The sequence below is a fragment of the Oncorhynchus nerka genome, linkage group LG3 (assembly GCF_034236695.1).
Source record: "Oncorhynchus nerka isolate Pitt River linkage group LG3, Oner_Uvic_2.0, whole genome shotgun sequence".
NCBI classification, from domain to species: domain Eukaryota; kingdom Metazoa; phylum Chordata; class Actinopteri; order Salmoniformes; family Salmonidae; genus Oncorhynchus; species Oncorhynchus nerka.
This window is the reverse complement of record NC_088398.1, coordinates 6,700,942-6,726,706: the sequence shown is the minus strand read 5'-3', so window position 1 is coordinate 6,726,706 and position 25,765 is coordinate 6,700,942. Positions and strand designations below refer to the sequence as shown.

The 25,765-nt window shown below is 46.3% G+C and overlaps 2 protein-coding genes across 2 annotated transcripts; one reads left to right on the top strand and one right to left on the bottom strand.

Annotated features, from left to right (window-relative positions):
- Window positions 1–602: 602 nt before the first annotated feature.
- Window positions 603–3,798, top strand: LOC115140756 (lymphocyte activation gene 3 protein-like). Its single transcript, XM_029679068.2, has 8 exons — window positions 603–752; window positions 911–1,043; window positions 1,321–1,529; window positions 1,753–2,013; window positions 2,163–2,468; window positions 2,651–2,908; window positions 3,225–3,346; window positions 3,449–3,798. The coding sequence occupies exons 1-8, from the start codon at window positions 707–709 to the stop codon at window positions 3,557–3,559; spliced, it is 1,446 nt and encodes a 481-aa protein (XP_029534928.2). The 5' UTR covers window positions 603–706; the 3' UTR covers window positions 3,560–3,798.
- LOC115140751 (uncharacterized) lies at window positions 3,799–24,029 on the bottom strand. Its single transcript, XM_029679059.2, has 15 exons — window positions 23,925–24,029; window positions 19,385–19,607; window positions 19,041–19,169; window positions 16,185–16,322; window positions 11,579–11,674; window positions 11,335–11,385; window positions 10,495–10,644; window positions 10,217–10,327; window positions 8,731–8,880; window positions 8,287–8,424; window positions 8,043–8,162; window positions 7,627–7,759; window positions 7,360–7,475; window positions 5,569–7,178; window positions 3,799–4,702 (listed from the first exon to the last, which is right to left on the bottom strand). Exons 1-15 carry the CDS (start codon window positions 23,942–23,944, stop codon window positions 4,492–4,494), a joined length of 3,396 nt encoding a protein of 1,131 aa, XP_029534919.2. The 5' UTR covers window positions 23,945–24,029; the 3' UTR covers window positions 3,799–4,491.
- Between the last annotated feature and the right edge of the window lie 1,736 nt (window positions 24,030–25,765).

Genomic DNA, 25,765 nt, shown 5'->3' with positions numbered 1-25,765 from the left:
CTGATGATATGATGAATCTTTTGTAATACAGTGATTTTTATACCACTGTGTACCAGTAAGGTAACTTGAGCAGAGAGAGGGGGCGAGAGAGAGAGAGAGAGAGAGAGAGAGAGAGAGAGAGAGAAAGAGAGGGAGGGAGGGAAAGAGAGAGAGAGAGAGAAAGGAGGGGTGGAGGGGGAGAAAGAAAGAGAGAGAGAGAGCGAGAGAGAGAGAGATGAGGGAGGGAGGGGAGCGAGAGAGAGAGAGAGAGAGAGAGAGAGAGAGATGAGGGGAGGGAGAGAGAGAGGGGGAGGGAAGAGAGAGAGGGGGGGAGAGAGGGGAGGGAGAGAGAGAGAGAGGGAGGGGGAGAGAGAGCAAGGGAGGAGAGAGAGAGAGAGAGAGAGAGAAAGAGAATCCGTGGAAGGGAGTTATGTAGGATTCCCTGTTTGTGTGGCTGTCTGACATTTTCCATGTTGCGTCAGTGAGACTGACACAAACCGCATCAAAGACCGTCTCGTTGCTCATGTTACATGACCAGGAGAGGGACTACCTGCTTAGGCACCTCCCTCTTCCCACAACTCACACCTACAGGCCTTTATATACCCAGACCCAATTGACAGAAACACACACGACAGCAAGAGATCAAAGAGGGACACAGATACTAAGCTAGTTTTGCAACAACAATCTGTTGATCAAAACGTCAGAAGGAAGGAGAAAAGTAGAGACCATGTGGCAGTATCTCCTCCTCTTGGGAACATCCCTGTTAGTAACAGGTGAGATCTTACAGATGATCTGTAGTCATTGTTTTTTAAATGAAAATGTGTTGCAATTTAAACCGATTTAAAGAAATGTTACAACATGCTTTGATGTGTACTTACGGATGGAGGATTGGGTATGTGTGTGTATTCATACAGTATGTGTATTTGTTCAGGGGGTCGGTGTCAGTGTCTGTCTGAGTATACTGAGATGTTCGCAGAGGCAGGGTCCCAGGCAGTGTTACCCTGCACGTGTCGCTCTCCCTCCGCCTCTGCAGCTGTCGTCCTCTGGAGCAAGAACCTTGAGGGGTACGACTGCCTTTCTCTCGGTCCATGTCTTTCATGCTCTCCTCCTTATTCATCTCTCTCATCCTCTCTGTCTCTGTCTACCTGTGTGACTCCAATATCCTCAAAGATTCCCTTTTTATCTTTCTCTATCTGGTCTTTTTTTCTCTTGTTCCCTTAATACATTTTTCTGTATTGACAGTGTTCTATAGGAGAGCATAGCAATGCATTGCTATTGATCTGTATGTCTGTACAATACAAGTGTCATGTTTGAAACGTAGCATCTCTTCCTCTCTCTCAGGACAGTATGGAGAAAGGGAAAGAGTGGACTGGAGCACTGGGGAATAGGAGCTGCCCAGCGTGTTCGATGTCCCCATTCAGAGGTTGGAGCTGGTGACTACAGCCTGTACATAAAGGAGGTGAGGCAGGAGGACAGCGGGAAGTACACCTGCATGGTGCAGGACGGCGAGAAAAACCTCTCTAAGAGGATCCTCCTCAGGGTCATCAAAGGTAAGGGGCTAAAATAACAGTGTGGAAAATGAAATGAACTTTCAGTGATATTTACAGTCATTTTAAAGTGATATTTGCATCATTTTAAAGTGATATTTACATGCTGTAATAACAAGGTATAACTATATTTATCTGCTGATTATCATACAGTCACACATATCATAAACCTGTGAATATGATTAACATCTCATTGCTCTTACTTACCCATGTCTTTCTTTCACAGTATCCATCTCCCCACCTGCTCCAGTGGAGGGCAACAAAATGACGATCACTTGCAGTGTCACTCCATGGCCACAGGAGGCGACAGTGAGCTGGATGCTCAACGAGAAGAGAGTTTACCCTGACAGTGCAGATTATGTCCTTTCAAAGAACCAGGCGAGTGTTTTGGAGAGCAAGGCATCTGCAGGCATGATGGGTAACTGGAGCTGTGTAGTGCATAAAGGGAGGAAACAAGGGAAGGCCACCACGGCCCTGACAGTGAGAGGTGAGGGCTCAGACACGGTGATGTCATGTTTGGAAGGAATAAAACATTCAAATGCAGCTGATATATTGAAGACGGTTAATATTACGTTTTCTATGTCTTCCTCCCTTCTCTCCTATCCATCGTTTTCCCCCGTCTCTTCTCTCGCTCAGGTATCGTTAACCCCTCCAGTGCCAGTGCCAAGGTGTATGCTGAGGTGGGGTCTGCTGTCACCCTCCCCTGTGTGTTCTCCACTGGACTCACCCCATCAGACACAGCCTGGGAGAGACTGGACACCTCTGGCTCTGCTCTCCCACTCCCTCCCTCCTTCAACCTGACCTCCCTGCTATCCCTGCCTCCCTGGGACAGGTCTGTGGGTGTGGGGCAAGTGGGGCAGGGGGACGGGGGCAGGTACAGGTGCTCAGGGACAGTGGATGGGCGCCGGGTGACCAAGGAGATGCAGTTGGTGACTGCCCAAGGTGAGCCAGGCATAAAAAATGGATGACGGTATGATATTGTAGCAGTCTCCTCATTTCAATGCCTAATGTGAGTTGTCCCTTTCTGCAAAATGGCAAAAATGTTTGAGATGAGATGTGAAAATGGTGCTTTAGAATTAGCAATCACAATGCTAATGATGATCCTGTGTGTTCGCTCTACTCAGTGCTCAGCAACTCACCGTCTACCCAGAAGAGCCCAGTCTCACTGACCTGTCACCTCAGCGATGCCAGCGAGGTCACTGAATACGAGTGGGTACGAGTGACCTATGACCTCAATGGCACCCAATCAGAGAGCTCCGTCCAGAAAGGGAGGGTCCTGGGGATCAACAGAGTGACAGACAGGAACTCTGGCGAATGGGCTTGTCGATTCCACGGGAAAAAAGGAGTTCTAGGGAGCGTGACATACCACCTACATCTGATGAGTAAGTCCTATCTGCCTACTTTGATTCACTGTCTATTTGCATGGATATAGGTAGATGCAGACACAATTCAAATACAACAAATATCAGCTAGATGTATAACATTTGTCATAATTAGACACAGGGGCGGAAGGTAGCCTAGCAGTTAAGAGCATTGTGCCAGTAACCGAAAGGTGGCTCGTTTGAATCCCCAAGCCGACTAGGTGAAAAATCTGTGGATGTGCTCTAATTGCTCCTGTAAGTTGCTCTGGATAAGAGCTTCTGCTAAATTACTCAACTGTAAACTAAAATCTATCCTTGTTCTGTCTTGGTTGATCAGGTGGTCTGATGAGAGATAATGAGACAGGTTCTTCCAGTAATGTTGCCATGGTAGCCGGCCTGGGTTTCTTCCTCTTGGTGCTGCTGTTGGTCTTGGTACAGATGTACAGGAACTATCGGAGGGTACGTTCAACTACAGCTGTGTGTGTTTTCCTTAAATCCACGTTGACATGGAAAATACGTTTTTAAAAGGTTTATGTAATAGTTATTTAATCTCCTCTACAGCGCAAGCTGATCCTGCAGTACCCTGCCCTGGAGACCATTGTTCACACCATTGCTAATGAAAGAGAGGACAGAGAGAGGAACAGAGTGAAAGAAGATGAGATCTCCAAATAGACGAGTCTCTTCAATATGACATTTGAAATCATTTGACATGTCTATGATCAGTTGGAAGATTGTGGTATTTGTACATATTAATTCAGTGCAGACAATTGTAGCAGTTTCTTTCATATTTTCACCGAAACAAATGTGATTGATTTTGTATATGTATGCCTTATTTTTCACTACCGGCACCTTAACCACCTATTAGACTTTTGTAATATAATGACTGAGAATAAAATGATCTAAACACTTCATTGGTTTAAATCTCTCTCTTTATTACAATGTATCCGTATGAATCTCCCCAATGGGTCACAATACCAAATATGCAGTTCGTCTTATAAATTAACAACTCAAATGAAGTTCAATGAAACATGTATGTACAGTATGTAGAGCATTTCACTTAACTGACACCACATCAAAAAGTACACTTGTATAAGACAGTACAGGCGTCTACAGATGTAGGATCTTAAGAATGCTGCAGCAACAGGATTTGAACATTTAGTCCATAATGTTGCTTGAGCTGGCCAAAAGTAGGCTACATGAAAAGTGCAATATTGTTAATATAACCATGTGTTAGTGCGGGTTTTCAGGACCATTTACATAAATCACTAAATCATTATCTGCATTTCCAGCATTGCAGGAAAAACCTCAGCAACAAAAGAGTGATCAAATGAAGATCCTACATCTGTAGCTCTAACAATATTATGCAGGTTGAAGAAAATGATTCTGATGTTCACTCAGACTCATAATCAAACTCCAAATCACTCACAAACATTCCATGCAACAAACTGAAATTCAACATTTGGTGTCAATCAGCTCACTCAATCAACATCTTGCTGTGGAAAAGTATCACTCCGGCACAGTGAAAATCTCAAATGACATATTATTCCCCATAAAGTGCAGATAAAGTCTTGGAGAATGAAGGACTCCCAGTAGCCTATGCAGAACTACACCTGACTAATCGTCCCGTCCTCATGCGTGCCGATTCGCTGGAAGTCTCTCAAGGTCAAAGTTTGGCTGAGCCCCACCTCAGCCGCTTCCCACCACTCCTCATCAACCCCAACACCACTGTCCTCTGGGGTCAGCTGATCCAGGACCTCATCGGCTTCAAAGCACCAGCCTGGCCAATCAACGCTGGTGCCATCAGGGAAGGCGGGGCTAGAAGAGAGAGGGGAAAAAAACTTTTACAATGGAGATAAACTTGTTGGATTGCAAATAGCTTAGTCACAAGATTTGTTTCTGCTTTAGTCTACTTCCATGTTGTTCACTGGAATGTTTGGCGTGACATTAACAAAGTAGTTGGCTAAAGTGGACACCAATCTGGTGATCAGGCTAGATTGGTTATGATGATGTGGTTGTCATGACATGAAACATGGTTACGGGTGACATGTCATGGTTATGATGACGTGGTTGTCATGACATGAAACATGGTTACGGGTGGCATGTCATGGTTATGATGACGTGGTTGTCATGACATGAAACATGGTTACGGGTGGCATGTCATGGTTATGATGACGTGGTTGTCATGACATGAAACATGGTTATGGGTGGCATGTCATGGTTATGATGACGTGGTTGTCATGACATGAAACATGGTTACGGGTGGCATGTCATGGTTATGATGACGTGGTTGTCATGACATGAAACATGGTTATGGGTGACATGTCATGGTTATGATGACGTGGTTGTCATGACATGAAACATGGTTACGGGTGGCATGTCATGGTTATGATGACGTGGTTGTCATGACATGAAACATGGTTACGGGTGGCATGTCATGGTTATGACAGTAAATGCAACTTCCAAGAATAACGATTTGAACATAGTGATCCTACACTACATGGTAATCAGCCCAGTAGGTAGAGTGATAAAATAACCCAGAATAAAACTGTTCCATAGTGGCCATCAGCCACCCACACCTACCTGACTGAGTCATTTCAATAGATGAATCTTCAAACTGATCATGCATACTTTGAAGACCTTTTATTATTTTATTTCCAACTGAGTTTTGATGTAAAACTCACCTGCTCTTCTTCTCCTTCTCCTCATCTCCGTCCACCCTCTCCTCTATCCATCCCTGACTGACACTGGGGGCCAGCCGTCTGACCAGCTCCACCTCTTCCCACTCAGTCTCTCTATCCCCTTCACTGGGCGACTGGGACGTAGTGGTGGAGAAAGACGGAGAAGGAGGAAGAGCCCATGTTCTGAAGGTTGGAGATTTCCCCTTTCCCTCTCTTCTACCTCTGTCCCTTCTTCTCTCCTTGGCCCGGTTCAAAATGCTCTCCAGGGGGGAGGGGTGCAAGTATGGATCCAACCCAGGAGGGGGAGAGTGGGCTATTCGCGCGTTGGAGGGCTTGGCTGAGGTCAGAAGAGAATTATATCCTCCTTGGAAGATGATATCTGGTATGGACGTGCTCCTCTGGGTCTTCAACTTAGGGCTTTTTGGGGTGTTTTCTTTTTCTTCTGGGATGTCTTTAGGCAGCTCTGGCCTAGAGAAAGCGTGGGGCTCTGGGGAGGACTCTCTCTCTGCAGGCATGTCCCAGAACACCCCTCCGTTCATCTTCAAGGACCCCAGCTTGAGCACCAGGTGAGAGTCAGAGCTCTGTCCGGAGGAACCTGAGTTGTGTTGGTAGGAACCCCTGAGTTTCTGGTTGCAGTCTGAATCAGAGTTGGAGGAATAGTTTGTGTGTGGTTCAGACTGGGCCATCCCAGAGCTGTCAGATCCACTTTGTGACATCTGAGGGGCAGCAGTCTGCTCAATGTTTATTGGCCTTCTCCTGCGTAACCGTGGTGAATTCAGCTTCCGAGAAAACCTCCGCAATTCCACTAAAGCCTCCTCTCCTGATTGGGTGAGCCACGAGTTCCTCATGGCTTGTTGCTCCACTGACTGGGGGGCAGAATTCCTCCGTGTGGATGTGGCTCGTCCTCCCTGTGAGAGAAATCCTTGGGATTCCATTGGACTAATAGTGATAGAAACCTTTGCATTGTTTTCCCTGCATGGAGAAAGTGGGAAAGTGCTGGATTGGTGTCGTGGGTCGTCTATGTCGTGGTCTATGTTAGGATATCCGCCTAGCAACAGGTTGTGCGGCCCGTTGGGTTTGGGTTGAAAGGTTTCTGTTGCCACTCGAGGTAGAGACTGTCTGGAATGGGTCCAGGTCACCCTTCGTTCTTTTATCCCCCTGGACTCAATCCCCTCCTCCCATTGGTTGATGTCTCCGATCTCGCTCACCCTTGCCTCTGACATCATAACCTCATCCATGACCCTGCCACCTCCTTGCCCCTTTTTCATTACCCCGCCTGCAAATGATTGGTTATGAATGTCACTGAGCTTGCGTGGTTGTCCTGGCAACATTGCATCTTTATAGTGCACTGGTTCCTGAGTTGGTTGTTCCGCCTCTGTTGCTATGGACACCAATGTCCCATTCACTGATTGGATGAGAAGTTCCTCAACAGGTTTCACCTCCAAAGAAAAAGGGATTTGTGCTTCTGATTGGTCAGGAGGCTGATCTACTGACTCCTCAATGGTCATCTTGGGCTCTGTAGGGGGTGTGGCTTGTTCCTGAAGCTGTAGGTCTCTCTGTTTGGTCTGCAGTCGTCTGCTGGCCTCTGTCTCTCTCAGGCCCTGCAGTGTTTCCTGTCAATGAATGGAAGAAAGAAAGAGGGATAAGAGGAGAGCATCGATATCACTGTATGTTACACATTATGTACATTGTGCATCTAATCATTCATTCATTGATTTAATACCAAAGAGACCAAAAGGTAACTACAATAAATCATGTCATTACCACTTTAGTCAGTATTTTCTGTCTGTTTACCTGTGCCTTGTGGATGGTGAAGATCCATGTAGAGCAGCTCTCTGGGCTGGAGGTGGAAAAGGTGTAGACATTTGCCGCACAGCCCAGAACACTCACCTCCACCACCACAAACGAACCTGGGAGAGGAAGAGAAGGAAAGAGCGAGGGAGAGATAAAGAAAGAACTGTCATTTAAAACTCTACAACTGGTCTCTGTAGCAAGAGACAGAGCAGCGTTTCATCTTTCCACTTCTAGGATATGTACTGTATGGTCAATGACTGTACTCACAGCCATCTTTGAGTGTGTCACAGCGTGTTCTATCCAGGGCCAGTGGGGGGCGAACTACCTTCAGTCTCTCTGGCTTCTTCTGGACCTTGGTCACCAGCAGCACGTCAGAGAAGAGCAGGGCTGTCACCTCCAGCTTCACCACATAACAGTCGCAACAAGCCCAAAGAAACATGACATCTATATTTTACATGTTAGTCATTTAGCAGATGCTCGAATCCAGAGCAACTTACAGTTAGTGCATTCATCTTAAGATAGCAAGGTGAGACAAACACATATCACAGTCGTAGTAAATACATTTTTCCTCAAAGTAGTTATCATCAAAGTCCGTGCTAATGAGATGATTATTTTAGGAAGAATCCTCTACATGGAAGTCAATGTTTCACTGGAACAGAGTGAGATTCTGTCACTCAACCTACCTTGTGATCCTTCCTTCCTCTGATCTTCAGGGTCTCCTCCAATAGCAGCTTGCGTATGACCCCAGGACCCACCCCTCTGACAGGGCACGTCAAATCAAAACTGCAGAACTCTCTGACATGCTGTGGATGACATCAACATTGACTACTCGCTGTCTGCATCACACATTACAGTATCTATATTGTTTTCTAGGGTTGGTGTAGTTTCCTATCCTGTTCCTAGAAAGGTTTTTCTTCTCTCTTTCACCTTGTCGATTTCCTCATTCATCCCCTCCATCACGTCATATCCCTCTATCTTCTGGGCGGAAAGCGAGAGGGCCTGCTCATCATCCTTAAGCCTCAAGTAGTCATTGATGCTGTCCAGAAACCCATTAACACAAGCCAACTGGAGGAGAGAGAGGGATAGGGAGAGATAGATAGAAAGAGAGAGATAGAGAAAAAAAGAGAGTGAGTGAGAGAGAGAGAGTGAGAGAGAGAGAAACAGAGCGAAGGAGAGTGTGTGTGTGTGTGTGGGACAGAGAGATTTCCTTAATTTGCATTTTCATCTATTACTAGTAGAGGCAATTAGCGATTAGCTAGTAAGAAAATGGTGCTGGAACGCGCAACTTCCTTTTCTAATGAACATGAACAGCCTCAGGCCTGGCAAACTGAATTAAAAGACCTTGATTGAAAAGGCCAGCTCTTCACTCACCATGCCCCTGAGTGTGTGCTGAGTGTGGGGAGCCTGGGTGGTCTTGAGGACAGCCTTCAGCAGCAGGGGGTACTTGGTGATCCTCTGGATGGGTTTGGCCTGCATATCTCCCAGACGCATCCGCTCACACTGGGGATGTGTCTCCACCCACTGTGGACACAGAGAAAAACATTATTTTGTGTCTTTTAGTCTCTAGACCTTATACCCAAAGTTATGGCCTCGGTAGAACTCATGTAAATAGTGTTTTTACTGTGTATGAAATATTATTGTTACATGGTACTGGACAAATTCAAAGGCTTGAAGAACTCATAATGGAGATTCTTTGAAAAAGCTGTAAAAGTGCTTAGACAGCAAAAAACAGCCCAAAACACGTTCTAATCTTTAAGAAGACAATGTGCAGGCTAGGCTCTCTGAGTCATTAGGTCAGAGCGTTGGTGTAACAAGTGTTTGGCCTTCAGGATATTACCAATAACAGAAGGCCTGGATATGGTGATCATCAAAACCACTAGAACATGATCAATAACAGAAGAAGTTCTGCGGATGCTATGACTCAATTCACTGATGTTCCATACTGTGTTACCGTAATGAAGGGTAGTTTGGAGAACCATGTGTGTGACGCAGAGTGACTTTGGGTGAGAGTGAAAGGGTGTGCATGCAATATGTAAACAAGAAGGGGGCTTGTGTATGAAGTGGTGTGTGTGTGTTTGTTTCTGTCTCCCATTCCATGTACCATAATGATGCTATTGGCAAGGACATTCTCACCTTTACTGTTAAGGCAAGTTCTACCAACAAAATACAACCTAGCTCTCTGGTACCCTGCAAACCATGATCCTTTCTGTGTTTTCCACCGTGAGGTAAACGTAAAGGAGTCTGTTGCACATGTTGATAATGCTTTCTGTTCATACTGAGACATGACCTAGACATGACCGCCTTGTTGACCTGGTGGCTACGGAGGTGAGACAAGTGGAGTCACCAACTGAACACATACACAAACATTCCCTTTGCAGAGGAGCCTGGTTTGATGTTGATGATCATGTGTTTTCTTGTCTGCTGAATAAGCCAGATATTGTTGTTGTGGGGGAGGCCAGAGGGAGGGGCTGATTCTGGAGGTGGGCTGCTCATTGGACTACTACTATTGGACTACTACAGCAGTCCTTTTCTGACAAGCTGCTTAAATACCAGCCCCTCGTGTCACTCCTGAACAGCCTCGTAACAGTGCATGCTTGCTACGGTGATATTGGGTAGTCTCTGCCATGTTCACAGGCTGACAGTACCTGGACTTCAGATAGCAGGCCTACATAAGACAAAGCTGATAGCGAGGTACTGCGCTGTGTCAGCAGTCATGGACAGCCTTTCTGTGTGAAGAAGAAGGTGCCATCTGTTTCCCTATGTGTCCAGATATCCTTGTCCTGACATGTTTATATGAATTATGATTTGTGGATTCAAATAAAGTATAAAAAAATGTGTGTGGGTGTGTTTAACTCACCATTAAGTAGGTGTGGAAGTGCAGGTTGGTGTCTGTCAGTTTGCTCGTAATGTCCACTGTGCTCTCCTCCTTACAACAGTAGTGCAGATAGGTGGAGAAACGCTCAGGGAACTACAGACAGAGGGTGGGGATGGGATTAGACAAAGATTGCTGTAAACAAACATGTTTTAAACCCATGACCCGTGTTTCCATTCCTTCCTTTCACCTCCGTTTGACCCTCATACTTTCATCCCATATGTGAACCTGATACTAGATCTGATTGACAGTCAGTACTGTACCTGCAGGCATCCTGCCTCTAACCCCAGGGGGTCAAAGGGCTTCCCCGTCCTGCGGACTTCCTGTAACATGGGATACATCACTTCCTGCCAGAAGAGCCGGTGGGCGCTGAGGATGGAGGGAAGGTTGGAGAAGAGGCTCTCAGGTGTCACCTGAAGAAGAGAGGGACAGGAAAAAGAGGGTGATTTTCTTGATTTTGAACCTACAATCTACCCCACACCTCTGATTTTTTTGGAAGTGTCAATGTCATTATGTGTTGAAATTTGTGTTTGTCTAAAGTCAATAAAAATATATGATAGTTGTAGACCTTTTGTGATAAAAAAAAGATGAAGAGGGTAATTGTTTGACAAAGCTGCAGTGTCTAGCTGAAGAACTCACTCCCCCACATTCTCAGATACTTTCCACATTCTCAGCGGAATTATCTAACATTCTGTTATTGAGCTGAATGTTCCATCTGCCCTGGTGTGTTCTGTGTCAGATAGAGCATATGTTCTCAGTGTGTTAGTATGTCAGCTCAGCAGTATGTACTGTATGTACAGTATGTTGTATGTACAGTAGGTTGTACTACAGCAGCCGGTTTCAACTAGGCCCAAGGGCCCCCCCTTGAAATGGGTACTGGTTTTAAATTCAACCAAAGGTCAAAGTCATTAATGAAAACACACACACACCTGAACCCAGTCAGATCATGCAAAATCCAGCTCAAAAGCACATGCTTAGTTCATTGCAACACATCTATTTGAGTGGTCAGCCGGGAAACACAGATAGGCCCAAAGACCAGAGAGTGAGTTCTAGAGAAAATGTCAAAAACCCTGTGAATGAGAACCCAGCTCATATAGACTGACCTCTAAGAGGAATCCATGCTGGTGCAGGTTGGTAAGAGCTGCCATCACCAACTGAGAAACATAATGACACAAACAAACACGGACATGAAAAATGATATTGCAATAAAAGATGCTATACAGATAACAGTTACTATTCTCATATTTCTATTATGAATAGTCACTGGTTGTTATGGACACATCACTGAAAGACGTTGATACATTTTCAGTAATGAGAGCAGGGTGTCTGTCTGTCTGTCTGTCTTACATCAGTGACAACAGTGAGCTTGTTGATGTAGGTGAGCTCAGTATGGACCAACTCCCACAGCGCCTCCTGTTGGTGCCTCTGGGTCTTACCCATCATCTGATCAGAGAGAGAGAGAGAGAGAGAGAGAGAGAGAGAGAGGGAGAGGGAGAAAGAGATGTGTTGTAAAAGGTAGGAAGAGAGATAGAGGGGGTGGGAGAAAGAGATATGTTGTAAAAGGTAGGGAGAGAGAGGGTGGGAGAAAGAGATATGTTGTAAAAGGTAGGGAGAGAGAGATATGTTGTAAAAGGTAGGGAGAGAGAGATATGTTGTAAAAGGTAGGGAGAGAGAGAGAGAGAGGGTGGGAGAAAGAGATATGTTGTAAAAGTAAGGAGGGATCATTCATTCAGTTGCTTGCGAAAGTATTCACCTCCCTTGGCATTTTTCCTATTTTGTTGCCTTACAACCTGGAATTAAAATAGATTTTTGGGGGTTTGTATCAATAGATTTACAGAACATGCCTACCACTTTGAAGTTGCAAAATATTTTTTATTGTGAAACAAACAAGAAATCAGACCAAAAAACAGAAAACTTGAGTGTGCATAACTATTCGCCCCCCTCCCCCCAAGTCAACACTTCGTAGAGCCACCTTTTGCAGCAATTACAGCTTCAAGTCTCTTGGGGTATGTCTCTATAAGCTTGGCACATATAGCCACTAGGATCTTTGCCCATCCTTCAAGGAAAAACTGCTCCAGCTCCTTCAAGTTGGATGGGTTCCACTGATGTACAGCAATCTTTAAGTCATACCAGAGATTCTCAATTGGATTGCGGTCTGGGCTTTGACTAGGCCATTCCAAGAGATTTAAATGTTTCCCCTTAAACCACCCAAGTGTTGCTTTAGCAGTATGCTTAGGGTCATTGTCCTGCTGGAAGGTGAACCTCTGTCTAAGTCTCAAATCCCTGGAAGACTGAAACAGGTTTCCCTCAAGAATTTCCCTGTATTTAGCGCCATCCATCATTCCTTCAATTCTGACCAGTTTCCTAGTCCCTGCCGATGTAAAACATCTGGTGTTCTCAGGAGATGAGAGGTGTTGGGTTTGCCCCAGACATAGAGTTTTCCTTGATGGCCAACAACCTCAATTTTAGTCTCATCTGACCAGAGTACCTCCTCCCATAGGTTTGTGCGTTTCCCAAATGCCTTTTGGCGAACACCAAACATCTTTGCTTATTTTTTTCTGGCAACTCTTCCATAAAGCCCAGTTCTGTGGAGTATACGGCTTTTAAATTGGTCTTATGGACAGATACTCCAATCTCCGCTGTGGAGCTTTGCAGCTCCTTTATGGTTATCTTTGGTGTCTCTGTTTAATGCTCTCCTTGCCTGGTCCGTGAGTTTTGATGGGCGGCCCTCACTTGTCAGGTTTGTTGTGGTGTCATATTCTTTCCATTTTTTTTATAATGGATTTAACGGTGCTCCGTGGGATGTTCAAAGTTTATGATATTTTTTTATAACCCAACCCTGATCTGTACTTCTCCACAACTTTGTCCCTGACCTTTTTGGAGAGCTCCTTGGTCTTCATAGTGCTGTTGGCTTGGTGGTGCAGCTTGCTTGGTAATGCCGCTTGCTTGGTGATGCCCCTTGCTTGGTGGTGCCCCTTGCTTGGTGGTGCCCCTTGCTTGGTGATGCCCCTTGCTTGGTGGTGCCCCTTGCTTGGTGATGCCCCTTGCTTGGTGGTGCCCCTTGCTTGGTGGTGCCCCTTGCTTGGTGGTGCCCCTTGCTTGGTGATGCCCCTTGCTTGGTGGTGCCCCTTGCTTGGTGATGCCCCTTGCTTGGTGATGCCCCTTGCTTGGTGATGCCCCTTGCTTGGTGGTGCCCCTTGCTTGGTGATGCCCCTTGCTTGGTGGTGCCCCTTGCTTGGTGGTGCCCCTTGCTTGGTGGTGCCCCTTGCTTGGTGGTGCCCCTTGCTTGGTGATGCCCCTTGCTTGGTGGTGCCCCTTGCTTGGTGGTGCCCCTTGCTTGGTGGTGCCCCTTGCTTGGTGATGCCCCTTGCTTGGTGGTGCCCCTTGCTTGGTGATGCCCCTTGCTTGGTGATGCCCCTTGCTTGGTGATGCCCCTTGCTTGGTGGTGCCCCTTGCTTGGTGATGCCCCTTGCTTGGTGGTGCCCCTTGCTTGGTGACTCCCTCCTCTCTACATTTTCCTCTTCTGTCTCTGCTGCTAAAGCCACTTTCTACCACTCTAAAGTCCAAGCATCTGCCTCTAACCCTAGGAAGCTCTTTGCCACCTTCTCCTCCCTCCTGAATCCTCCTCCCCCTCCCCCCTCCTCCCTCTCTGCAGATGACTTCGTCAACCATTTTGAAAAGAAGGTCGACGACATCCGATCCTCGTTTGCTAAGTCAAACGACACCGCTGGTTCTGCTCACACTGCCCTACCCTGTGCTCTGACCTCTTTCTCCCCTCTCTCTCCAGATGAAATCTCGTCTTGTGACGGCCGGCCGCCCAACAACCTGCCCGCTTGACCCTATCCCCTCCTCTCTTCTCCAGACCATTTCCGGAGACCTTCTCCCTTACCTCACCTCGCTCATCAACTCATCCCTGACCGCTGGCTACGTCCCTTCCGTCTTCAAGAGAGCGAGAGTTGCACCCTTCTGAAAAACCTACACTCGATCCCTCCGATGTCAACAACTACAGACCAGTATCCCTTCTTTCTTTTCTCTCCAAAACTCTTGAACGTGCCGTCCTTGGCCAGCTCTCCCGCTATCTCTCTCAGAATGACCTTCTTGATCCAAATCAGTCAGGTTTCAAGACTAGTCATTCAACTGAGACTGCTCTTCTCTGTATCACGGAGGCGCTCCGCACTGCTAAAGCTAACTCTCTCTCCTCTGCTCTCATCCTTCTAGACCTATCGGCTGCCTTCGATACTGTGAACCATCAGATCCTCCTCTCCACCCCTCTCCGAGTTGGGCATCTCCGGCGCGGCCCACGCTTGGATTGCGTCCTACCTGACAGGTCGCTCCTACCAGGTGGCGTGGCGAGAATCTGTCTCCTCACCACGCGCTCTCACCACTGGCGTCCCCCAGGGCTCTGTTCTAGGCCCTCTCCTATTCTCGCTATACACCAAGTCACTTGGCTCTGTCATAACCTCACATGGTCTCTCCTATCATTGCTATGCAGACGACACACAATTAATCTTCTCCTTTCCCCCTTCTGATGACCAGGTGGCGAATCGCATCTCTGCATGTCTGGCAGACATATCAGTGTGGATGACGGATCACCACCTCAAGCTGAACCTCGGCAAGACGGAGCTGCTCTTCCTCCCGGGGAAGGACTGCCCGTTCCATGATCTCGCCATCACGGTTGACAACTCCATTGTGTCCTCCCAGAGCGCTAAGAACCTTGGTGTGATCCTGGACAACACCCTGTCGTTCTCAACTAACATCATGGCGGTGGCCCGTTCTGTAGGTTCATGCTCTACAACATCCCAGAGTACGACCCTGCCTCACACAGGAAGCAGCGCAGGTCCTAATCCAGGCACTTGTCATCTCCCGTCTGGATTACTGCAACTCGCTGTTGGCTGGGCTCCCTGCCTGTGCCATTAAACCCCTACAACTCATCCAGAACGCCGCAGCCCGTCTGGTGTTCAACCTTCCTAAGTTCTCTCACGTCACCCCGCTCCTCCGCTCTCTCCACTGGCTTCCAGTTGAAGCTCGCATCCGCTACAAGACCATGGTGCTTGCCTACGGAGCTGTGAGGGGAACGGCACTCAGTACCTCCAGGCTCTGATCAGGCCCTACACCCAAACAAGGGCACTGCGTTCATCCACCTCTGGCCTGCTCGCCTCCCTACCACTGAGGAAGTACAGTTCCCGCGCAGCCCAGTCAAAACTGTTCGCTGCTCTGGCCCCCCAATGGTGGAACAAACTCCCTCACGACGCCAGGACAGCGGAGTCAATCACCACCTTCCGGAGACACCTGAAACCCCACCTCTTTCAGGAATACCTAGGATAGGATAAAGTAATCCTTCTCACCCCCCCTTAAAAGATTTAGATGCACTATTGTAAAGTGGCTGTTCCACTGGATGTCTTAAGGTGAACGCACTAATTTGTAAGTCGCTCTGGATAAGAGCGTCTGCTAAATGACTTAAATGTAAATGTAAATGTGATGCCCCTTGCTTGGTGGTGCCCCCTGCTTGGTGGTGTCCCTTGCTTGGTGGTGTTGCAAAATCTGGGGCCTTTCAGAACAGGTGTATATATACTGAGATGACGTGACAGATCATGTGACACTTAAATAAAGTCCACCTGTGTGCAATCTAACAAATTATGTGACTTCTGAAGGTAATTGTTTGCACCAGATCTTATTTAGGGGCTTCAAAGCGAAGGGGGTGAAAACATACGAATGCACCACTTTTCCGGTTTTTATTTTAATAATTTTTTTAAACATTTTTTTTTTCCATTTCACTTCACCATTTTCAACTATTTTGTGTATGTCCATTACATGAAATCCAAATAAAAATCCATTTAAATTGCAGGTTGTAATGCAACAAAATAGGACAAATTCCAAGGGGGGTGAATGTACTGTATTAACTAGATAATATGCCTATCATGACTTGCATTGATCAGTAGGTAAATCTGGTTACCGAGTGATTGTGTACTATATCAGTCCAGTTGTTCTCCAGTGTGGCTCCTGTCCCCTCCCCCCCCAAGCTCCAGTTCAGACACACTGGTACTGGGAACGCCTCCAGAGTCCGCTTCAGAGCATCCAACTGCCCTGCGCCCTGACGGAGAGAAAGAGAGAGAGCGAGTGTGTGAAAGAGGGAGAAATATATATATATACAGTGCCTTGCGAAAGTATTCGGCCCCCTTGAACTTTGCGACCTTTTGCCACCTTTCAGGCTTCAAACATAAAGATATAAAACTGTATTTTTTTGTGAAGAATCAACAACAAGTGGGACACAATCATGAAGTGGAACTACATTTATTGGATATTTCAAACTTTTTTAACAAATCAAAAACTGAAAAATTGGGCGTGCAAAATTATTCAGCCCCTTTACTTTCAGTGCAGCAAACTCTCTCCAGAAGTTCAGTGAGGATCTCTGAATGATCCAATGTTGACCTAAATGACTAATGATGATAAATACAATCCACCTGTGTGTAATCAAGTCTCCGTATAAATGCACCTGCACTGTGATAGTCTCAGAGGTCCGTTAAAAGCGCAGAGAGCATCATGAAGAACAAGGAACACACCAGGCAGGTCCGAGATACTGTTGTGAAGAAGTTTAAAGCCGGATTTGGATACAAAAAGATTTCCCAAGCTTTAAACATCCCAAGGAGCACTGTGCAAGCGATAATATTGAAATGGAAGGAGTATCAGACCACTGCAAATCTACCAAGACCTGGCCGTCCCTCTAAACTTTCAGCTCATACAAGGAGAAGACTGATCAGAGATGCAGCCAAGAGGCCCATGATCACTCTGGATGAACTGCAGAGATCTACAGCTGAGGTGGGAGACTCTGTCCATAGGACAACAATCAGTCGTATATTGCACAAATCTGGCCTTTATGGAAGAGTGGCAAGAAGAAAGCCATTTCTTAAAGATATCCATAAAAAGTGTTGTTTAAAGTTTGCCACAAGCCACCTGGGAGACACACCAAACATGTGGAAGAAGGTGCTCTGGTCAGATGAAACCAAAATTGAACTTTTTGGCAACAATGCAAAACGTTATGTTTGGCGTAAAAGCAACACAGCTCATCACCCTGAACACACCATCCCCACTGTCAAACATGGTGGTGGCAGCATCATGGTTTGGGCCTGCTTTTCTTCAGCAGGGACAGGGAAGATGGTTAAAATTGATGGGAAGATGGATGGAGCCAAATACAGGACCATTCTGGAAGAAAACCTGATGGAGTCTGCAAAAGACCTGAGACTGGGACGGAGATTTGTCTTCCAACAAGACAATGATCCAAAACATAAAGCAAAATCTACAATGGAATGGTTCAAAAATAAACATATCCAGGTGTTAGAATGGCCAAGTCAAAGTCCAGACCTGAATCCAATCGAGAATCTGTGGAAAGAACTGAAAACTGCTATTCACAAATGCTCTCCATCCAACCTCACTGAGCTCGAGCTGTTTTGCAAGGAGGAATGGGAAAAAAATTCAGTCTCTCGATGTGCAAAACTGATAGAGACATACCCCAAGCGACTTACAGCTGTAATCGCAGCAAAAGGTGGCGCTACAAATTATTAATTTAAGGGGGCTGAATAATTTTGCACGCCCAATTCTTCAGTTTTTGATTTGTTAAAAAAGTTTGAAATATCCAATAAATGTCGTTCCACTTCATGATTGTGTCCCACTTGTTGTTGATTCTTCAAAAAAAATACAGTTTTATATCTTTATGTTTGAAGCCTGAAATGTGGCAAAAGGTTGCAAAGTTCAAGGGGGCCGAATACTTTCGCAAGGAACTGTATATACAGTTGAAGTTGGAAGTTTACATGCACTTAGGTTGGAGTCAGTAAAACTTGATTTTCAACCACTACACAAATTTCTTTTAACAAACTATAGTTTTGACAAGTTAGTTAGGACATCTACTTTGTGCATGACACAAGTCATTTTTCCAACATTTGTTAACAGACAGATTATTTCACTGTATCACAATTCCAGTGAGTCACAAGTTTACATACACTAAGTTGACTGTGCCTTTAAACAGCTTGGGAAATTCCTGAAAATGATGTCATGGCTTTAGAAGCCTCTGATAGGCTAATTGACATCATTTGAGTCAATTGGAGGTGTACCTGTGGATGTATTTCAAGGCCTACCTTCAAACTCAGTGCCTCTTTGCTTGATATCATGGGAAAATCAAAAGAAATCAGCCAAGACCTCAGAAAATTAAATTGTAGTCTGGTTCATCCTTGGAAGCAATTTCCAAACACCTGAAGGTACCACACAGGTACACCTCCAATTGACTCAAATGATGTCAATTAGCCTATCAGAAGCTTCTAAAGCCATTACATCATTTTCAGGAATTCTCCAAGCTGTTTAAACATACGGTCAACTTGGTGTATGTAAACTTGTGACCCACTGGAATTGTGATACAGTGGATTATAAGTTAAATAATCTGTCTGTTAACAATTGATGGAAAAATTACTTGTGTCATGCACAAAATAGATGTCCTAACCGACTTGCCAAAACTATAGTTTGTTAACAAGAAATTTGTGGAGTGGTTGAAAAACAAATTTGAATGACTCCAACCTAAGTGTATGTAAACTTCCGACTTCAACTGTACACACCACCACCGCCACAACCACCGTTATCAAATTTAGTTAGAAATGGGCTCATAGCAGATATGCTTGAGTGAACAATTGGAGTGTACATTTGCCGAATTCATATTTTCTGTAAGTATGTGGACAGTGGCACTGGCTGTGCGTGTCTGTACATGTGCGTGTCAGGGTGTATTCATGTGTGTAGAGGACAAGTTAAGTGCGTGGGAGGAAAGTACCTCAGGCATGGGGCTCTTGTCAGTCGCTCCCTGGCTGAACAGGACCTGTCTCAGTGCTGCTCGGGGTTTGAAACTTCCAGACGCTCCCTTACTCACAGTGGTATAGTCTGCCACCACTTTCGGCTTCCTCTGAAAATGATGGAGAATATAATGTCAATATACAGTATGTGTTTGTTGTGGTAGCTTGAATATTAGGAAGTACACATAGCCTTCTGGTAGGCTGGGTGAAGTTTCTAGCATTTGGCTTCAGGATGTAGATTAAGTGTCATGGGGGCCTCAAGTTTAGGGATGATTTCAAACTGATCCTGCATCTACAAACAGAAGCTGAAGTTCATAGCCCTCACATGGTATCCCACAGTATTGAATCTGCGTTTGTCTGCTGACACCCTGTGGTTGGTAGTTGTCTCTGCAGCCAGAGTTAGTCCATCTGTCACGCCCTCCTCTCTCTCCACCTCCCTCTGTCTCTCTTCCTCTCCTCCATTCCTCCACTGCTCCACCACTTCCCCTGGCTGAGTCACATCACCTCCCCTTCCTTCATTGAAAGAGGTTGTTGCTTTTGAGGAAAGGCTGAAGAGATAAGAGAGCATAAACACAATGTTGGCCTATTGCTTGGGGCTTACAGAGAGAGAGATGGAGGGAGAGACACAGAGAGAGATGGAGGGAGAGATGGAGGGAGAGAAGCAGAGGGAGATATGGAGGGAGAGACACAGAGAGAGATGGAGAGAAGCAGAGGGAGAGATGGAGGGAGAGAATCAGAGGGAGAGATGGAGGGAGAGACAGAGAGAGATGGAGGGAGAGAAGCAGAGGGAGAGATGGAGGGAGAGAAGCAGAGGGAGATATGGAGGGAGAGACACAGAGAGAGATGGAGAGAAGCAGAGGGAGAGATGGAGGGAGAGAATCAGAGGGAGAGATGGAGGGAGAGACAGAGAGAGAGATGGAGGGAGAGAAGCAGAGGGAGAGATGGAGGGAGAGAAGCAGAGGGAGAGATGGAGGGAGAGAAGGAGGGAGAGAAGCAGAGGGAGAGATGGAGGGAGAGAAGCAGAGGGAGAGATGGAGGGAGAGACAGAGGGAGAGATGCAGAGGGAGAGATGGAGGGACAGAGAGAGAGAGATGGAGGGAGAGACACAGAGAGAGATGGAGGGAGAGAAGCAGAGGGAGAGATGGAGGGAGAGACAGAGGGAGAGATGGAGGGAGAGACAGAGAGAGAGATGGAGGGAGAGACAGAGAGAGAGATGGAGGGAGAGAGAGAGAGATGGAGGGAGAGACAGAGAGAGATGGAGGGAGAGACACAGAGAGAGATGGAGGGAGAGAAGCAGAGGGAGAGACACAGAGAGAGATGGAGGGAGAGAAGCAGAGGGAGAGATGGAGGGAGAGAAGGAGGGAGAGATGGAGGGAGAGATGGAGGGAGAGAAGCAGAGGGAGAGATGGAGGGAGAGATGCAGAGGGAGAGATGGAGAGATGGAGGGAGAGAAGCAGAGGGAGAGATGGAGGGAGAGATGCAGAGGGAGAGATGGAGGGAGAGATGGAGGGAGAGACAGAGAGAGAGATGCAGAGGGAGAGACAGAGGGAGAGATGGAGGGAGAGACAGAGAGAGAGATGGAGGGAGAGATGCAGAGGGAGAGATGGAGGGAGAGATGCAGAGGGAGAGAGGGAGGGAGAGACAGAGAGAGAGATGCAGAGGGAGAGACAGAGGGAGAGATGGAGGGAGAGAAGCAGAGGGAGAGATGGAGGGAGAGACAGAGAGAGAGATGGAGGGAGAGAAGCAGAGGGAGAGATGGAGGGAGAGACAGAGAGAGAGATGGAGGGAGAGAAGCAGAGGGAGAGATGGAGGGAGAGATGCAGAGGGAGAGACACAGAGAGAGATAGAGGGAGAGAAGCAGAGGGAGAGACACAGAGAGAGATGGAGGGAGAGATGCAGAGGGAGAGATGGAGGGAGAGATGGAGGGAGAGATGGAGGGAGAGATGCAGAGGGAGAGATGGAGGGAGAGATGCAGAGGGAGAGATGGAGGGAGAGACAGAGGGAGAGATGGAGGGAGAGATGGAGAGAGAGAGAGGGAGAGATGGAGGGAGAGATGCAGAGGGAGAGATGGAGGGAGAGATGGAGGGAGAGATGCAGAGGGAGAGATGGAGGGAGAGATGCAGAGGGAGAGATGGAGGGAGAGATGGAGGGAGAGATGCAGAGGGAGAGATGGAGGGAGAGATGGAGGGAGAGATGGAGGGAGAGATGGAGGGAGAGATGCAGAGGGAGAGATGGAGGGAGAGATGCAGAGGGAGAGATGGAGGGAGAGACAGAGGGAGAGATGGAGGGAGAGATGCAGAGGGAGAGATGGAGGGAGAGATGGAGGGAGAGATGCAGAGGGAGAGATGGAGGGAGAGATGCAGAGGGAGAGATGGAGGGAGAGATGGAGGGAGAGATGCAGAGGGAGAGATGGAGGGAGAGATGGAGGGAGAGATGCAGAGGGAGAGATGGAGGGAGAGATGCAGAGGGAGAGATGGAGGGAGAGATGCAGAGGGAGAGATGGAGGGAGAGATGGAGGGAGAGATGGAGGGAGAGATGGAGGGAGAGATGGAGAGGGAGAGATGGAGGGAGAGATGCAGAGGGAGAGATGGAGCGAGAAACAGAGGGTGAGAGGGAGGGAGAGAAGCAGAGGGAGAGAGGGAGGGAGAGATGCAGAGGGAGAGATGGAGGGAGAGATGCAGAGGGAGAGATGCAGAGGGAGAGATGGAGGGAGAGATGCAGAGGGAGAGATGGAGGGAGAGATGGAGGGAGAGATGGAGGGAGAGATGCAGAGGGAGAGATGGAGGGAGAGAAGCAGAGGGAGAGATGGAGGGAGAGATGCAGAGGGAGAGATGGAGGGAGAGAAGCAGAGGGAGAGATGGAGGGAGAGAAGCAGAGGGAGAGATGGAGGGAGAGAAGCAGAGGGAGAGATGGAGGGAGAGATGCAGAGGGAGAGATGGAGGGAGAGAAGCAGAGGGAGAGATGGAGGGAGAGAAGCAGAGGGAGAGATGGAGGGAGAGATGCAGAGGGAGAGATGGAGGAGAAGAGAGGGAGCAGATGGGAGAGATGCAGAGGGAGAGATGGAGGGAGAAGATGGAGGGAGAGAAGGAGAGAGGAGGGAGAGATGCAGAGGGAGAGATGGAGGGAGAGATGCAGAGGGAGAGATGGAGGGAGAGATGGAGATGCAGAGGGAGAGATGGAGGGAGAGATGCAGAGGGAGAGATGGAGGGAGAGATGGAGGGAGAGATGGAGGGAGAGATGCAGAGGGAGAGATAGAGGGAGAGATGGAGGGAGAGATGCAGAGGGAGAGAGGGAGGGTGGTAGTAGAAAGGAGACTAGGCAGAGCATGGGATTACTATGTAGTTAATTTAAAAGAGAACGTATTCTTAATGATTGACCTGGTTAATAAAGGTTAGATACTTAAATGAACAAGGAACCAAAAGGGGGAAGTCCAATGAGGGGAAATGAAACTTGAGGAACTAAGAAGACAGAGGAACTTACATTTCTAACAAAACACGCACATGGGTACCTCCCATTTAGCATGAGCACAGTAAATAAAGCCAAGACATGGGCTGCAGAATGTAAATCACTACAGGCCATTGAAACACAATGTAGTGGCAAGGTATTGTGACCTTAATACCACTTTGTTTCTGCTTCAGTCAAGCTGTTATGATCTTGCCAAAAATCTATAATGATGATGACAATGATTACCTCTATGCAATAATGAATGCATTGTCAGGTACACAGGCTAGCAGTAAGGGGGACATAACAGAGATGACAGGAATAGCCTCAATCTGGCACTGATAGAGTCACAGGGCTCTCAGCTTTAGTTACAGTATGACCAAGGTGAAACCTCATAAACAACTACACCTTACACAAATTCACGCATACCTGACCCTCACCCAAATACACCAACTACAGTATGTCCTCTAAGGGCTTTGGGTTACACAGCAAAAATGTACCTTGAGTTCCCAGCCATACATCCATCACACCAAAGACATCAACCTACAGTAATCTAGAGCAGTGTTTCCCAAACTCAGTCCTGGGGCCCTCCCTGGGTGCATGTTTTGGTTTTTACCTTAGCACTACACAGCTGATTCAAATAACCAACTCATTGTCAGCTGTGGGCAAAAACCAAAATGTGCATCGGGGGGGGGGGGGGGGGGGCAGGACTGAGTTTGGGAAACCCCAATCTAGAGCTTTAAAGCAGTGAATAATACACACACGATACAAGATACACACACACTGGGGCGGCAGGGTAGCCTAGTGGTTAGAGCATTGGACTAGTAACCGGAAGGTTGCAAGTTCGAATCCCCGAGCTGACAAGGTACAAATCTGTCGTTCTGCCCCTGAACAGGCAGTTAACCCACTGTTCCTAGGCCGTCATTGAAAATAAGAATTTGTTCTTAACTGACTTGCCTAGTAAAATAATGGTAAAATAAAAAAAATACTTTCAAAGAGCGTAAATAGTCTCTCTTACACATTCACACACAATCCACGCCACAGTGCCTAACATCAAAACGCCTGCTCCATGACATCAGTGATTTAATCAGACACTCATGACAAGATGTCAACCACCTGTTTACATTCACTATATCTCACTAGTAAAAACCCATTAATGCTGGTGACTTCAAGTATCATTTAAACACAATCATCTATGACACCAGGCCAACACACAGCAGCCACGTTGGTTCTGAGGGGAACCTCAAATCAACACACATAAACGAACACATCACAACACAGTATAAGATAAGTGTACTGATTATTGTACAAAGAAGAAACGTCAGATTGTCAAGGCATTGATTGAGTGTAATAATAAAATATACAATGTCCCAGATAGTGCCTTCACAAGTATACTTCTACGGAAATAAAGTTAAATTAATTACCTGGCTTCGGTTGGATCCATCTTGATTCAGACAGTCATCTTTCGTTTCTGTTGGCTCTCTGTCTTTCTCTCTTTGATTCGGTCCCTCCCTATCCTGCCTCCTTCCCTCCCTTTCTCTAGCACCCCTGCCCTCTAACTGGCCTGACGAGAAAAACTGGATTCCTAAGATAACAAATCTGCGCTACGGCCTAGTTAATGTGTAGCAGTGGTGTTTGTTATGAGGGTGGCGCCGATTCATTTCTTTTGGCTAGATGGTTTGTGTTGTTTCATGTCGATCAGTGATAGCGATCATTCTGAGGAGGTAATAGTTCTACAGGAAGTGATCATGTCCTCTAAAACCCTGTGAGGAGTCTCTACCTAGAGAGATGTGAAGAGCACCGCCTATAAGGGTTAGAAAACAGAGAGTGAGACACAGAATGGTAGTTGACTGAGGAACGAGGTGATTGAAAAAGAGGATAACTGTCAAATGACAGGCAGATCAGCAGACATGTAGAGAGGACGTGGGAAGAGAAGTGGAAAAGGTTAGAGAGGGGATGTGGCGACAGGTGAAGAGACAGGGGGGGGGTAACGATAAAAAGAGAGCAAAAAAGACAGAGAGGGAGAGTGATGCTACGTCGAGGAATGCAGAGACTACATACCAGATGTTATACACACCATTACACCGTCACACACACACACAGACCACACAGCCAGACATGCAATTAATGAGCAAGAAAACAAAGCTATACATAATGTATGCTGCAGTCATACACTGAATATAATAGTATCTAACACTTACAGTCATACACTGAATAGAACAGTAGCTAACACTTACAGTCATACACTGAATAGAACAGTAGCTAACACTTACAGTCATACACTGAATAGAACAGTATCTAACACTTACAGTCATATACTGAATAGAACAGTAGCTAACACTTACAGTCATACACAGAATAGAACAGTAGCTAACACTTACAGTCATACACAGAATAGAACAGTATCTAACACTTACAGTCATACACAGAATAGAACAGTAGCTAACACTTACAGTCATATACAGAATAGAACAGTATCTAACACTTAGTCATACACTGAATAGAACAGTAGCTAACACTTACAGTCATATACTGAATAGAACAGTATCTAACACTTACAGTCATACACTGAATAGAACAGTAGCTAACACTTACAGTCATATACTGAATAGAACAGTAGCTAACACTTACAGTCATACACAGAATAGAACAGTATCTAACACTTAGTCATAATAACAACTGCATACCAGGTCATTTTACAAGATATTCTTTATTTATAAATATAGACAATTAATCAAAATTGTTCATACCTTAATCAAACAAAGCAATGTCTGCATATACTGTAAAAAAATAGTTTGTCTTTAGTAAAATCACCTGTAACAATTCAATGTTAAAAAGTGCTGTCTAATATCATACAATCCAATACATGGCATTTCACTGTACTTGTGCACCTGACATTAAAAACTAAACTTGAGTGCCATCTATCTACAGTGGCAAGAAAAACAATGTGAACCCTTTGGAATAATCTGGATTTCTGCATAAATTGGTTGTACAATTAGATCTGAACTTCATCTAAGTCACAGACAAACACAGTCTGTTTAAACTAATAACACACAAATTACTGTATTGTTATTGTCTGTATTGAATACATCATTTAAACATTCAGTGTAGGTTGGAAAAGTATGTGAACCCCTAGGCTAATGACTGCTCCAAAAGCTAATTGGAGTCAGGAGTCAGCTGAACCCCTAGGCTAATGACTGCTCCAAAAGCTAATTGGAGTCAGGAGTCAGCTGAACCCCTAGGCTGAATGACTGCTCCAAAAGCT